This window comes from Morus notabilis, unplaced genomic scaffold (assembly GCF_000414095.1).
Source record: "Morus notabilis unplaced genomic scaffold, ASM41409v2 Scaffold391, whole genome shotgun sequence".
In the NCBI taxonomy this organism is placed as follows: domain Eukaryota; kingdom Viridiplantae; phylum Streptophyta; class Magnoliopsida; order Rosales; family Moraceae; genus Morus; species Morus notabilis.
Window position 1 is genome coordinate 71,027 of NW_010366228.1, and position 14,484 is coordinate 85,510.

At 29.7% G+C, this 14,484-nt stretch overlaps 1 protein-coding gene across 1 annotated transcript in view; it reads right to left on the reverse strand.

Moving 5' to 3' along the window:
• Positions 1 to 2,318, reverse strand: part of LOC21386947 (MADS-box transcription factor 23) — a 5,426-nt gene extending 3,108 nt beyond the window's left edge. The window contains exons 1-3 of the mRNA XM_024173366.1: positions 2,137 to 2,318; positions 504 to 600; positions 25 to 92 (exon numbers count right to left, since the gene is read on the reverse strand). Coding sequence (XP_024029134.1) covers positions 25 to 92; positions 504 to 600; positions 2,137 to 2,318 — 347 coding nt within the window. The remainder of the gene's footprint in view (positions 1 to 24; positions 93 to 503; positions 601 to 2,136) is intronic.
• Positions 2,319 to 14,484: the final 12,166 nt, after the last annotated feature.

Consider the following 14,484-nt stretch of genomic DNA (forward strand, 5'->3'; position numbering starts at 1 on the left):
AAGTGACACAAAATGAGGACTTACATCAATGTTAACCTTAGCATTTCGGTTTCATCCATAACTTCATTTGCATCTTGCTCCGGCTGAGATTTCTTCAAAAGGAAAATGTAACAGTTCGAGATTAAAAAATAAAGCAAAGTTATATGCATATGTTCTAGTCCTTCATAAACTTCCACAATTAAAGTTGAAAAATACATTTTGATTGTGAGGCTGTGTTTTGTTATGAACTTATCACGTTTGAAGAATTAATGCCTTTGGCAAGTTGTTAACATAGCAGAGAATCAGTAACAACTGGTGCAGCTTATATTGTGACAAAAGATGTGAAGAAAAATTCAATATGTATATATATATATACACACACACACACACACACACACAGAGGAAGAGAAAAAGTTATAAAAAAATGGTATACCTCTATATCTGTATCTGTTTCTTCCAAATCTTCAGAAGGTTCTGGGGCACTCGATCAGAGGAAGAGAAAAAGTTATAAAAAAATGGTATACCTCTGTATCTGTATCTGTTTCTTCCAAATCTTCAGAAGGTTCTGGGGCACTCGATTCCGTTCCCTTATTGTTGTACTTTGTGAGAATGTCTTCCATTCTTCATGATATAAAGAACAAGATGGCCAACCATTAAAAACGTATGATTTAAGAGACGATTAGAATCATGTGATTATAACCATTTTCTATTTACGTGTATTTTTTGTGAGAGAAAACACTGTAGCGAACCATGAACCATTATTAAAATCATGGTTTGAATCCTCCAACCAAACATCTCCTTATTCTTCAAAATGAAACGAAAAGGACAAAGTGTCCGTTTAGAAAATTGGTTAAAAGTAGTGGTTTGAATTAGATTATTTCAAATTTTGTGAGAAAATGTTGTTATAGCAGAATTTTTTAAATTTAAATTTTTTATAAGAGAAAATACTATTTAAACTAAAATTAGGTGGGTTTAAACCCATTAAAAAAACATCAAAGGAGCCGGTAAGCATGTGCTACATTTTATCTTGATTAACGAGAATTTTTTTAATAAGAAAACTTACATATTTATTAGGTAAACACCACTTGATTTATAGAAAGGGTAAAAATATGGCCCCGTTCATTTTACTTATTCGAGTTTTGATACAGTAAAAAGTTCTCAGAAACAGTCATATCTAACTTTTTTACTACAGTAAAAAGCTCTCACATAAAATTACATCCCAACTCGAATTAAAAATTCAAATCTACAAACTAAATGGACTCAAATCAACAGTAATTTATTCATAATTTATTCTTACAAGGCCGGCTAAAACCCATAACCCACTTATATAGTCCAGCCCTACCCGAACCTTGATGCCATTAGACCAAAAAGTCTAATATTACTAGTTTGAAAAGAGACTTTAACAAAAATTGACATCTTTGTTTAACTAAAAGAAGTCCTCCTTCATTTTACCGATTTGAATTTTTAATTTTAAATTTTTACAGTTAAAAGCTCTCAGAAAATGTCACATTTAACTTTTTTTGCTACAGTTTAAAGTTCTCAGAAAATACCACATCTCAACTTAAATTGTAAATTTAAATCTGCGAAGCGAACGAGGCCTAAGATTGCTTTGATTTTAAAAGGACAGATTTACTTTGCCTCACAAAACTTCATCCATGACCTAAGGAATCTCTTCTTTTCATCTCACCTTTTCTTTCCAAATGATCAAATATTGAAAAGGAAAAAAAAAATCATTTCTAGACTTTCTAGTTTTACTAACAATTTCTCAATTATCTTCGCCGTTCTCCTCATATCTACACTGAAATAGTTCAGTTTCGATTAACTTTCTCGTCTTATAAATTAACTGATCATTTCTTCACTTGGATCTCTTCCCTGTTAAAATTTATTTATTTATTTTGAAAATCTCTTTTGTTTTTGTTCACCTGATCTTCAGCTTACATAAGAATTTATAAAATGAAAATAATAAAAACAAACTAGATTTATATTTTTTTCTTATAAGTTGTCACATACATAATACGTACATATTGTACTGAAATCTAAACAACCTAGAAAATTAATATTGCTAATCAAACTAAAGACCCAAAAGAGAAAACAAAATGAATAAACAGAATAATCAAATATATGTATGTATGTATATATATATATATATGCACATACTTTGTGTTGGCAAATTCATAAAGCCTTCCGGTGCTAGAGAAGATTATTACTCCAACTTGTGCATCACATAAAACCGAGAGTTCCTGAGCTTTCTTGAACAACCCATTACGTCGCTTGCAAAACGTGACTTGTCTACTACTCAGATTTTCTATCTTCTTTATCACAATTTTCCCTCTACCCATCTCTATTTTCTTTTCTCTTTCTTCTTTTTTTCTTATCCTCCAAACACAAGATCCTATATATAACCATATTGTTACTTAAACGGATTAGAATTCTAATGGGTCAAACAAGGCAGGTATGACCAAAATTAGGATAGTAGATTAAGAGGTGACAGGTGGATTACTATATATGTGGTGTCCATCCAAAAATGGCATTGCCAAATCCAATCTTTATTTCTTTCCTTTTTTCTTAAAAAAAGGAATTCTTCTAGTTAAAAATGCTAACGTCTGAAGAGGTAAGGTTTTTTTTTTTTTTTCCACTATTGTTTTTTTTTTTTTTTTGGGAAAAGGGTTTTTTTTTTTTTAATTTTTGGAATGAATTCTCTAGGAAAGTTTTTCAGGCCACAAAGGAATCTTTTTGCATTTGACCAGAATTCTATACTGTATCCATATATGCGTAGACATATATCACAATTCATACTCATTTAGTAACGTGATGAGATTGCTCTTTCTCTTTTAGACAAGATCTTGAATTCAAATCAGTCTACTATTTAAAAAAAAACGGATAATTCTTTCTCTTTAAAAAAATAGAAAAAGAAAAGTAATATAGACATTTCAGAGTTGTTCAAAAACATGATTCATGATTTTGAGTTCAAATTATGATTTTGAAATCATGATTTAAAATCAGGAGTTTAAATCACCTTGAATTAAGAGGAAGGTGATTTTAGAATCATGAGTGATTCTAGTTTAAAACATCACATCAGATTCAGAATCATCTAAACCAAACACCAATTTTGAATCATAATTCAAAATCACTATAAATAAATATTAATTTTAAATTAGAATCTAGAATTATGATTATAAATCCACCTACCAAACGAACCCTACATCTTTATTCTTTGAAGGCCCCCAAATATACTAACCTATTTCTTTCTCGCTGGAAATAATATACAAGTAGGGTAAGTACTTATACTTAATAAGAAGGAAATCAGATTTTTGGCGTTTCTTTTCTTTGAAATCAGATTTTCGGCATTTCAGAATTCTAATAATGAAGATAAAAAATACGTACCCTGGAAAAATATTTCCAGCCAAAGAAAAAAAAAGGAAAAAGAGTGTATCAATGATGAAATGCTTTTCTAGAAATTAACAATAATCGATAATTTATACAATTAACCGAATTCAATTAGGAACGTGTTTTAAGAAACAATTTAATCTTTTCATAATTTGAATAATTGTACTCAAGAAAATAACATATTTTCGTAGCACAATATACTCAGCAAGAAAAATAACATATTTATTGATTTATCGGTTACTATTGACTATTTACTAAAGCGATTGAAAAAATGAACACTCGTATCATTGCTATTTCCTAAGCCCGTGCGTATAATAACTTAATTTAGATTAGAGACTAACGACAAATCTTTACAAAAAGTAATCCAACCTTGGGAATTGGCCACTCAGGTTATGAGGTAAAAAACAATTCATTTGCATTTTTTAAGTTAGAAAAAGTTAAGGTGACTTGAGTTCAGATTTTGATTTAAGTTAAGGTATATTTAAGTATAGTTTGAGTTAAAATTTTAATTTGAGTTTGTATTTAGATGTGCACATTTTGAGTTATGGTTTAAATTGAGAATCTATTTAAATTTGTGTTTGTGTGGGTCAAAACTTTAATTTATATTTGAATAGTATTTTAATAAAAACTCAATGGTGATGGAAAATTTTAATAGGGTATATGAGTGGGGTTTTATTCATCTCCTCATTGTAAATATATAGAAAAATATTATCTCAATCAGAATTAAAACGAAAAAATTATAGTGTTTTTAAGCATAGAAAAAATAATGTTCATTAACTTGAGTTTGAGTATAAGAACTTGAGTTGAAAGGAGAATTTGAATCATATTTTAGCCACAAACTCAGGTTAAAACTCAAGTTCAAACTTAAGTTCAAACTCAAATTTTACAAAAGAACATGAACTTGAATAAAATTGTAATTTGAGTTCAATTTTTTTTTGAGTTTGTGTGTAAATGAACAAGGCTAAGAACTCGAACAAAATACGTAACACGTGAATAATTAATTTCTAATAAAATAAAATGAAAAGTAAATTGACACGTTAGAAGGACATACTAAATAAAATAAAATAAACAAGGATAAAAATTAGAGTAACTCGTGGATATAAACTTCAAAAATGATATTTACTAAAAGCTTGTTTTGTTATGTTATCAGCTGTTGTTCGCATAAAAGGAGTGAAGTCAACAGAAGAAGTCATTGAATCTTCTTTTAGAAGTGATCGATCACAAATCGGGAATCCTAAATTACAAGGTGGCAAGGATTAACCGTTTTTGGCACATTGGGCACAATTTAATGGATGTGTGGTTCATAAATTTAAAATCATGATTCAGAATCATTCTCAATTTATGAGTATTTTTTATGAGAGAAAATACTGTAACGAATAACGAACTATGATTCGAATCAGGACACAAATCCATCAACTAAACATGAACTTTAGATATTGACGAGGGAATGAGTGCTAGAATATCGAATTTTTAGAAAATTAAATTAAATCTCAAGGGCTCCCATTTAGATCTACTTTCTACATTGGTAGTTTTGGCATCTGTAAAAGGGCTTATTCTTTTGATGTTTTTGAGTTAGGTAACTTGAGTGTAGATTTTGAGTTATAACTTGAGTTGAAGTCGTAATTTGAGTTTGTGTTTAGTTGTGTACATTTGAGTTATGGTTTGAGATAAAAATCCTTTTGAGTTTGTGTTTGAGTGAGTCAAAACTTGAATTTGTATTTAGATAGTATTTTAATAAAAACTCAATGCTGATGAAAAATTTTAATAGGGTATATGGGTCAGGTTTTATTCGTCTTTTCGTTGTCAACGCGTAGAAAAAAAAATCATCTCAATTAGAATTAAAACGAAAAAGTTATAGCATTTTTAAGAATAGAAAAAATACTGTTCATTAATTTGAGTTCGAGTTTCTAAACTCGAGTTGAAAGGGAAACTTGAACTCGAGTTTTAGTCGACAAGCACGTGAAGGAATTAAGTAGTCGTTTAGTTTGTTGATTTGAATTGTGTTGATTTAAATAGAAAAATTTAAACAGTGTGGTTTAAAGAGTAATTCGAATAGATATGCAACTATGGGCTGGGGCTTGTGGGCCGGCCCAGGCCCATCCTACTACAGTGTCGGTTGGCACTACCCAACCCATCAATAATGGTGGGTTGGGCTGGGTTAGCATTTCTCAGCCTATGAAATCTGGGCTTGAGCCATGCTGGGCCGGCCCGACCAGGCCCATCTCGACCCTTATAAGGCCCACTTAGTCCAGCCCATATAGATCCACTAGGCCAGCCCACCGAATGCCCATTTTAATCTAACTATATATATATTATATATATTTACTAATCTTGAATCTTTTTTTCTTATCAAGGTTTTGTCCTACTATATTTTTCTGAAAAAGATTTTTAATGAGGCAGTCATAAATAAAATCTATTTTTATATTTCTATTGACTATTTAGACTTTTATATTTGTTAACTTGTCTAGAAATTCAAAAATAACAATTAAAAATATTACAAAATTGCAAGCTAAGATGGGCTAGCCCTTGATGAGCCTACCCATCCTAACTTGTAGATGGGCTAGAATGGGTTAGCCTGTTCACGGTTCATGGCACGGCTCTACCTGACCCACGTAAAATTAACATGTGGTGTGGGTTGTCCGAGGGGTGTTCTTATAAGGATCGGGCCGGCTCATCCCACAATTTTAACGGCCCATTAAAATTGTGGGCTAGACCGGCCCGCCCCATGGCCTGCATTGGCCTTAGTAGAATGGGCCAGGGCGGCCCCGAGTTGCATCTCTAAGTTCGAACTAACGTTTGGATGTGTAATAGAATTTTTAATCCAAATATGGAATAAAATTTGGTTGAGTCTAAAAACTGTAATTTAAGCTTAATTGGAGTTGATAGTAATAATTATTTTTTTGGCCAAATGAAATTAAAACTTGATAAAAAATACATTAAAGAAAATAAAAAAATAAAAAAAATAAAGTTTTTAAAATATTTTTGAATAATTATTTGGAAACACACAAACTATGGCTAATTTGTAACAAATAAAAAAAACAAATATGGCAATACAATACCACATACCAAGCTTTGAATAAAGAAAAGCGGACTGAAAAGAAAAAAAAAAAGAATGAACCAACTATGGCTAATTCGTAACAAATAAAGAAAAAAAATGTGAAAGTGATGGACCAAGCTTTGAATGAAATCTGAAAAGCGGAATGGGTGTAGAGATGCAAGAATGGGTCAGCCCGGCCCGTTCTCCTTAGGCCCACGTGGGCCGCAGGCCGGGCCGGCCCAGTCCATGAATTTTGTGGACCAGGCCGGACCGGCTCGTATAAGAATGACCTTGGCCCAGCCCACACCACGAGACAATTTTATGTGGGTCAGGCTGGGCCGTGCCGCGAGCCAGGATAGGCCGTGCCATAGGCCTTGACTGGGCCGGCCCACTCAAGGCCCATCTTAGCCCATCATGGATTTCGATGGACCAGCCTGTCTAAGCATGTAATTTTAAATTTTTTTTATTTTTGAATTTTGAATTTTTAAACAAGTTAACAAATATATAAGTTTAAATAGTCAATGAAAATGTGAAAAATGATATTTTATTTACGATTACCTCATTAAATAAAAATTTTTCTAATGAAAACCCAATGGAACAAAACCTTGATAAGAAAAAAAGAGTACAGTAAGGATAATTATACATAAGATGTATACAAAATTACTAAAAAAAAGAAAAAAAAACATAAAAATATTATGGGCTGGGCTGGGCCGGGCCATTATGGGCCTAGACGGGCCAGTCTAGCTTGGCCCATGATTTTTCATGGGCCATGCCGGGCCGGCCTACGGGCTGATATATATTGGCCCAGCCCAGCCCATCAATATTTATGGGTTGTGCTGTACTTTGAACAGTGACGGGTTGTGCCGGTCCGGCCCGTCACTATGTCAGGATGGGCATAGGCCAGCCCACAGGTCCCGACCCATTGTTGCATCTCTAACTAGGTGCAGTTTAGAATTGTAGGAGTGAGTGTACCATGGATAAATGGTTTTAAAAGTAGAATTGATGGGAGGGGTTAAATTCTCTTTTAGACTGTTCAGTTTAAATTAAATGGGGCATTCAATTCAAATAATTACCGAAACTAAATGTCATTTTGGACTTTAGAGCTGCCTACACTAAACTGAAATGGGCTGAATAGGTGAAACTAAACAGGTCATAACTAAGGGGATATTTGTTTCATATATTCGTCTCTTAAAGAGAAAACTCAAAAAGTACTAAATCTCAAATTATTCTTAATTTTTAATCTCAAATTGTATTCCTAATGGTTTTAAACTATCCCAAAATATCTCATAACTTAAAAAAAAAAAACAATAAAATTAATCCTTTAACTAATCAAATTGTAATGACATAAATCCTCTTACTAATCAATATCTAAATATCATATTAAATACAAAAAACTAAGAAATTAATGCATTAGAAAAACAATTACAAATAAAATAAAGTCTATTATTATTATTTTTTTTTACTTTAACAGGTCAGATTAGTTTGGACTTGTCAAATTAATCCCTTTTTGGATTATCACGTCTATACTATCCACAAATGGTGGTTTAGGTTTGGACTTGCCAGATTAATCCCTCCCTGCACTAGATCCTGTGCAGCTGTTCTCTGACATATTGCTTCTTGTCCAAACTTGATCTCCTGTTGTCAATCCTTATGGAAATTCTCCTTTTTGGCTTACGATGGCGTTTTAGTATCTTTACCAAAGAGGTCGTCCCATTGGAGAGGAATATACATATACGGCTGTAGTTTTTATGGTTACGAATATTTATTCATTAATGAGTATTGTTATTTTAACCTTAAAATATTGATCCGAGAGTTATAATAAATTAAATAGTTTATTAAAAATTTAATAATAATTAATAAAATTAAATTTTTATCACGTCACGTCATTAAATTTTCATATTTAATAGTAATCACCGATAGAAACATTACCATTAAAAACAAGTCCATACACACACATATATATATATTCTTTTTTTTTTCTTTGATTTTATGTAGTTCTAAAATTTATTAAATACTAATAGCTAACATAATACTTGAATAGTAATTATTAAGAATGTTAAAGGATTATTTTTTAATTCTTTTGAAAAACTTAAGGAACAATTTTGGGACAGTTTAGAAACACAAGACGTACATTTTGGATGACAAAAATACAGAGACATAGCTAAAATTCAATGGGTGCCTTTCTTAAAAAAGTTCATGGTTTGTCATGATTTTATATAAGTTTATTATTTTATGTCATTTTAAATAATTAAATGTCATTATAATCTTTTATTTTTTCTTTATTTTTTAAATAAAAACTGTTTATTTTTTAATTAAATGTCATTATAATTCTGATTTTTTCCTTTGGATTTTCTCATACTTCATAAACTATTCGTAATTATCTCTACGGCCTGAAAGAGAAAGCCCCACCGATGGCCCATGCTGAGGTCCAAAATCAAGCTTCCAACGGCTCCCTTTCCGATTAATCTCATTCGTCGGCTGAGATTACACATGCCACGAAGTGGACGGTGGATATTATCTTTAAATATCAAAGTGGCACGTGTGGTTAAAACTGTCTGTTTAGTTCGCTGATTTGAGTTTTTAATTCGAGTTGAGATGTGACTTTATGTGAAAATTTTTTACTATAATAAAAAAGTTAAGTGTAATTATTTCTGAGAATTTTTTACTGTAACAAAACTCAAACCGGTAAAATAAACGGAGGCTACAATCCTTATTGAAAGAAGAGAATTAATCCGTTAACAACAATTTTTCCTATTTCGGAAAGAAGATTTATGCCATTTACGTGATACAAATCAAATATCACAATATTCCAAATAGGTATATATCATTACATCTTTATTATTTGAAGGCCCCCAAATATAGCCTAAGAGTGGGTCAATTAAATAAGGGGGAAAGGAGATAAATACTAAGATCTTGTTAATTTTACCGATTTGAGTTTTGTTATAGTAAAAAGCTCTCAGAAATAGTCACATTTAACTTTTTTGCTACATTAAAAAAATCTCACATAAAGTCACATCTCAACTCGAATTAAAAACTTGAATCAGCGTGATTTAAACTGTGTATATGAGAGAAAAATATTATAATAAACATATTTTCTCATCGCTCTAAATAACGTACAAATAAGGTAACTAACTTGAACGTAATGAGAAGGAAATAAGATTTTTGGCGTTTCAGAATTCTGATAATGAAGATAAAAATACCCTGGAAAATTTCCAGCCAAACAAAAATGGAAAATGAGTGTGTCAATGATGAAATGGTTTTCTAAAAATAATCTGTAATTTATACAATTAACGGAATTCAATTAGGAACATGTTTTAAGAAACAATTTAATCTTTTCATAATTACAAATTGAATAATTGTATTCAAGAAAATAACATATTTTCGTAGACACAATATTCTACTCATCAAGAAAAATAACACATTCATTGTTTTATCGGTTACTATTGGCTATTTCAATTGCTATTTTTTAAGCTCTCTTTTAGAAAGAGTTACTTAGGCCTCGTTCATTCCGCAAATTCGGGTTTTCAATTCAAACTGAGGTGTGACATTTTAAGAGAGTTTTTTACTGTAATAGAAAAAGTTAAATGTGACATTTTCTGACAATTTTTTACTGTAGAAACTTAAAATTAAAAAGTCAAATCGGTAAAATGAACGAGGCCTTAAAGAATAACAACAAATATTTACAAAGTAATCCAATATTGGGAATTGGCCACTCGGGTTACTAGGGGCCCGTTCAGTTCGTTGATTCGAGTTTTTAATTCAAGTTGAGATGTGATTTTTTGTGAGAGCTTTTTACTGTAGTAAAAAAGTTAGATGTGAATGTTTCTGAGAGCTTTTTACTGTAGCAAAACTCGAATTCTAAACTTGAATTGGTGAAATGAACAAGGCCTAGGTAAAAAACAAGAACTCGAACAAAATAGTTAACACAAAATTTCAAATTAATTCCAAATATACTAATATAGAAAAATAATTAATTTCTAATAAACTTAATGTAAATAAAATGAAAAATATACAATTTGTCACCTACTTAATTAATTGCAATAAGAGTACAAATAATAAACAGTAAATTGATACCCACACACCCATCTTTATGCGCACTCCTTTTTTAAATATTACCCCGCATTATTTTAATATGTTATACTTTTCACACCCTATTATTCAAAGTTTGCCCCTCTATTTTCATAAAGTTATTAATTTTTTACCATTTCATTATAATTTTTCAATTCACACAGTATTTTTCATATTAATTTATTACCTCAATATTATAATTTCTCTTTCTCTCTCTATTTTTCTTGAAGTTTTAGGCATAAAGCCTTTTTTTTGTAAGCAAACAAAGCAAAATAATAATAAAAAAAAGAAACAATGTAGAAAAAGGAATAAAATAGACAGTAAAACAACTCAAAAATAAATAAAAGTAAATACACAAGAAAATGGCAACAAAGAGAGTTTAGAATATCAATTAAGGTATGAGAAAAGAAACAGCAAATGAAATAAAAAAAAATAGTGTAAAACGATCAACAATATAAGCAAAATAGAGAAAAAAAAAAGAAAAAAGAATCCAAACAACTTTATTAAAAAAAAAAAAAAAGAAAAGACAAAATAGAGAATGCAAAATTTACATATAAAAGTGGAGAAATGAAGGAAATAACCTAGTTTAGAGGTAATGGATAAAAATTAAAAGGAAATAATACAATTTATGGCAGAGCTTCAGGAATCAGGACTTAGGAGAAAGTTGAAAACAAAAAAGAATTTTGAGAAAATAGAAAGCACAGAGAAAGGAAAACAAAAACAAAGAAGAATAAAAATTGGAATAACACATGGATAAAATTTTTAGAAAATGATATTTACTAAAAAGAGCTAAAAGAATGTTTTGTTATGTTATCCGATGATGTTAGAGCAAAAGGAGTGTCATGTTATCGGTTGTTGTTCGCGCGAAAGAAGCAAAGTCAATAAAAGGAGAAGTTATTGAATCTTCTTCTTTTTTTTTTTTTTTTTTTTCCAGAAATGCTATTCGATTATAAGAAGTGATTGATCCCATATTTGAAATTCTTAATTCCTAGAAGGCAAGAAGCAACCCTCTTTGGTGCTTGGAGCATAGCTTAGATGTTGGTGAGGGAATGGATTTTAGAAATATGAACTTTTTGGAAAATAAAGCAAATGCTGCTTTATTCCCAAGAGTTTGATATGAGCATATTTAATGTACTGTTATAATTGATGCGTTAATTGTAAATTTAATATTTAAGTGTAAAAAATATTATCCAATATAATGCTATTTGTTGTGATAAATTTTTCATATGCTATGCTTTGTGATAAATTTCCTACCAAATATAGATATGAGAAATTTGATATTTAATTGTTATTGGTTGAAATATTTATCTTTTCATGTAATCATTACAACTTTTGTATTTTTTAATTATTTTAAACTTTACAACTTTCAAAGCTTAATAATTATAGAAAAATATAGATTTAACATTATAAATAACATAATGCATTAAAGTAAAAATGAAAATAACATATCATAACACATTTTTTTCTGGTAAATATATAATTGGCATTAATATGTACATTGAAAATGGTCTAAATATACTGGCCTTATAACTAGATTTAGGCCATGTTCATCTCACCAATTTAAGTTTAAAATTTGAGTTTTACTACAGTAAAAAATTATTAAAAACAGTCACATTTAATTTTTTAATATGATAAAAAACTCTCATAAAAATTACATCTTAACTCAAATTAAAAATTCAAATCAACCAACTAAACGAATCTTTACAAACTTTCATTAGGATAAAGTCATCATTCTATCTTCCATAGCTAACATAGGCGTTCAGCTAAAGCGCCAACTGTTCAGGTAACGAAAGTATAGAGATAAGCTTTCCTCATAAAGTATAGTCATCATTTTTATTTGCTTACTTTTCCCACCCTTCTTTTTATGGTTCAATACATTATTTGGGACAAGCACTCAATGATGAAACTAACAAAATCATTGTCAACCCCTCGGTGGTAGAGTAATTTTCGTTTTATTATTATTATTTTTTTTCTAATTTCTGTATAAAAAGTTGTACGCGTGAGTAACTAGAGAAAAAGAAATCCAAAAGTATCTCATGAGTTTTAGATAAATCCCACATTTATCTTCTTTTTCATCCAAAAAATATTTCCTATATTTTTAAATTATCCTAAAATTATCTCTTGAGTTTTATAAAAGAATTAAAAAATTACACCTTCAACTCGTCAAATTGTTAAAAATGACATAAATGCTCTTAATAATCAATATTTAAATATTATCTCAAATACACAAAAAAAAAAAACCTAAGAAATTAAATTTAGGAAAAAGTTACAGTAAGATAAATTCTATTTTTTTTTTACTAAGAGGGCAGATTAGTCCACCTCATACTCAATGTCACGTCTATACTATCCACACATGGTTGTTTGGATTTAGATTTGTCCACCTCATGCCTAAACTAGAGTCTCGTTTAGTTCACTGATTCGAGTTTTTAATTCGAGTTGAGATGTGATTTTATGTGAAAGCTTTTTATTATAGTAAAAAAGTTATATGTGACTGTTTCTAATAATTTTTTACTGTAACAAAATTTAAATTTTAAACTTGAATCAGTGAAATGAACGGGTGCGATCTCATGTGACAATCCATTCATTCATACCCTATTGTCTCTTTAATCATTATCAAAATTCTCCTTTTTGCCTTTTACAAAAACGTTTATCAAAGAGATCAACCCATAGGAGAGAGAGGGAAATTAATTATTAATAGCTAAAATAATACTTAAATAGTAATTATTAAGACGTTTTTGAAATTTTTAACCAACTAAAAGGTTGTTTTTGTAACTCCATTGAAAAAATTAATGAATAATTTTGAGAAAGCTTAAAAACACAGAAAATACATTTTGGATTACATAAAAAATAGAGACAAAAGTAGGATTTAGCTAAAATTCAAGGGTACCCTTTTGTATTTGGGTGATTTACACGTATAGTAAAATTTGAATATCAAAGATTAAAATGTAGCAACTAGCAACAGCTTCGAAATATTGTAGATTTAGCAAAATGATAGTATGTAATGACATAAATATCCTTAAATCACATAACTTTTAGGGATGATTTGAAAAAGTAACAAATTCATCCAAAATCCCTTAAAACGTGGGAATATAATGAGATGTGAGATAAAAAGATTGTTAAACATGTTAATTGCTTTATTTAAAAAACGCAATCATAATTTCATACCTTCATATTACAAGTACCTCAAGATCTCTACATATCATTTAAAATAACTTTAATGATAATAATAATAATAGTAATGATAACGATATTGTTAGTGATATTGATAATGGTAAGATGATAATATCATGGTTGTACACGAACATGGTTGTAATTTGAAGAGGTGCATGCTATATTTCCTAGATGCAGAAGAACACCAATGAAAAACTGAAAACACACTTTTTATGGAGTATTATTTTCCGCCAATTTCGAACACAGAACGTTACTAAAAATAAAGATATCGTTCATTTCACCAATTTGAATTTAAAATTCGAGTTTTACTACAATAAAAAATTTTCAGAAACAGTCACATTTTTTTTTGTTATAGTAAATAGCTCTCACATAAAGTCAAATCTCAATTCAAAGTAAATACTCGAATCAGCGAACTAAACGAGTTTATTGAAAAGGGTAAAAATGACCAATAATTTATTATATTTTAAAACTTTCACTAATATTTTGCTATTCTCGTAATAGGAAACGTTGCTAAATATTCCGCCAAATTCGAACACAGAACGTTACTAAAAATAAAGATCTCGTTCATTTCACCAATTTGAATTTAAAATTCGAGTTTTACTACAGTAAAAAATTTTCAGAAACAGTCGTAATTTTTTTTTGTTATAGTAAATAGCTCTCACATAAAGTCAAATCTCAATTCAAAGTAAATACTCGAATCAGCGAACTAAACGAGTTTATTGAAAAGGGTAAAAATGACCAATAATTTATTATATTTTAAAACTTTCACTAATATTTTGCTATTCTCGTAATAGGAAACGTTGCTAAATATCAATTCATGCTATCAGATTTTGCCGTGTTGT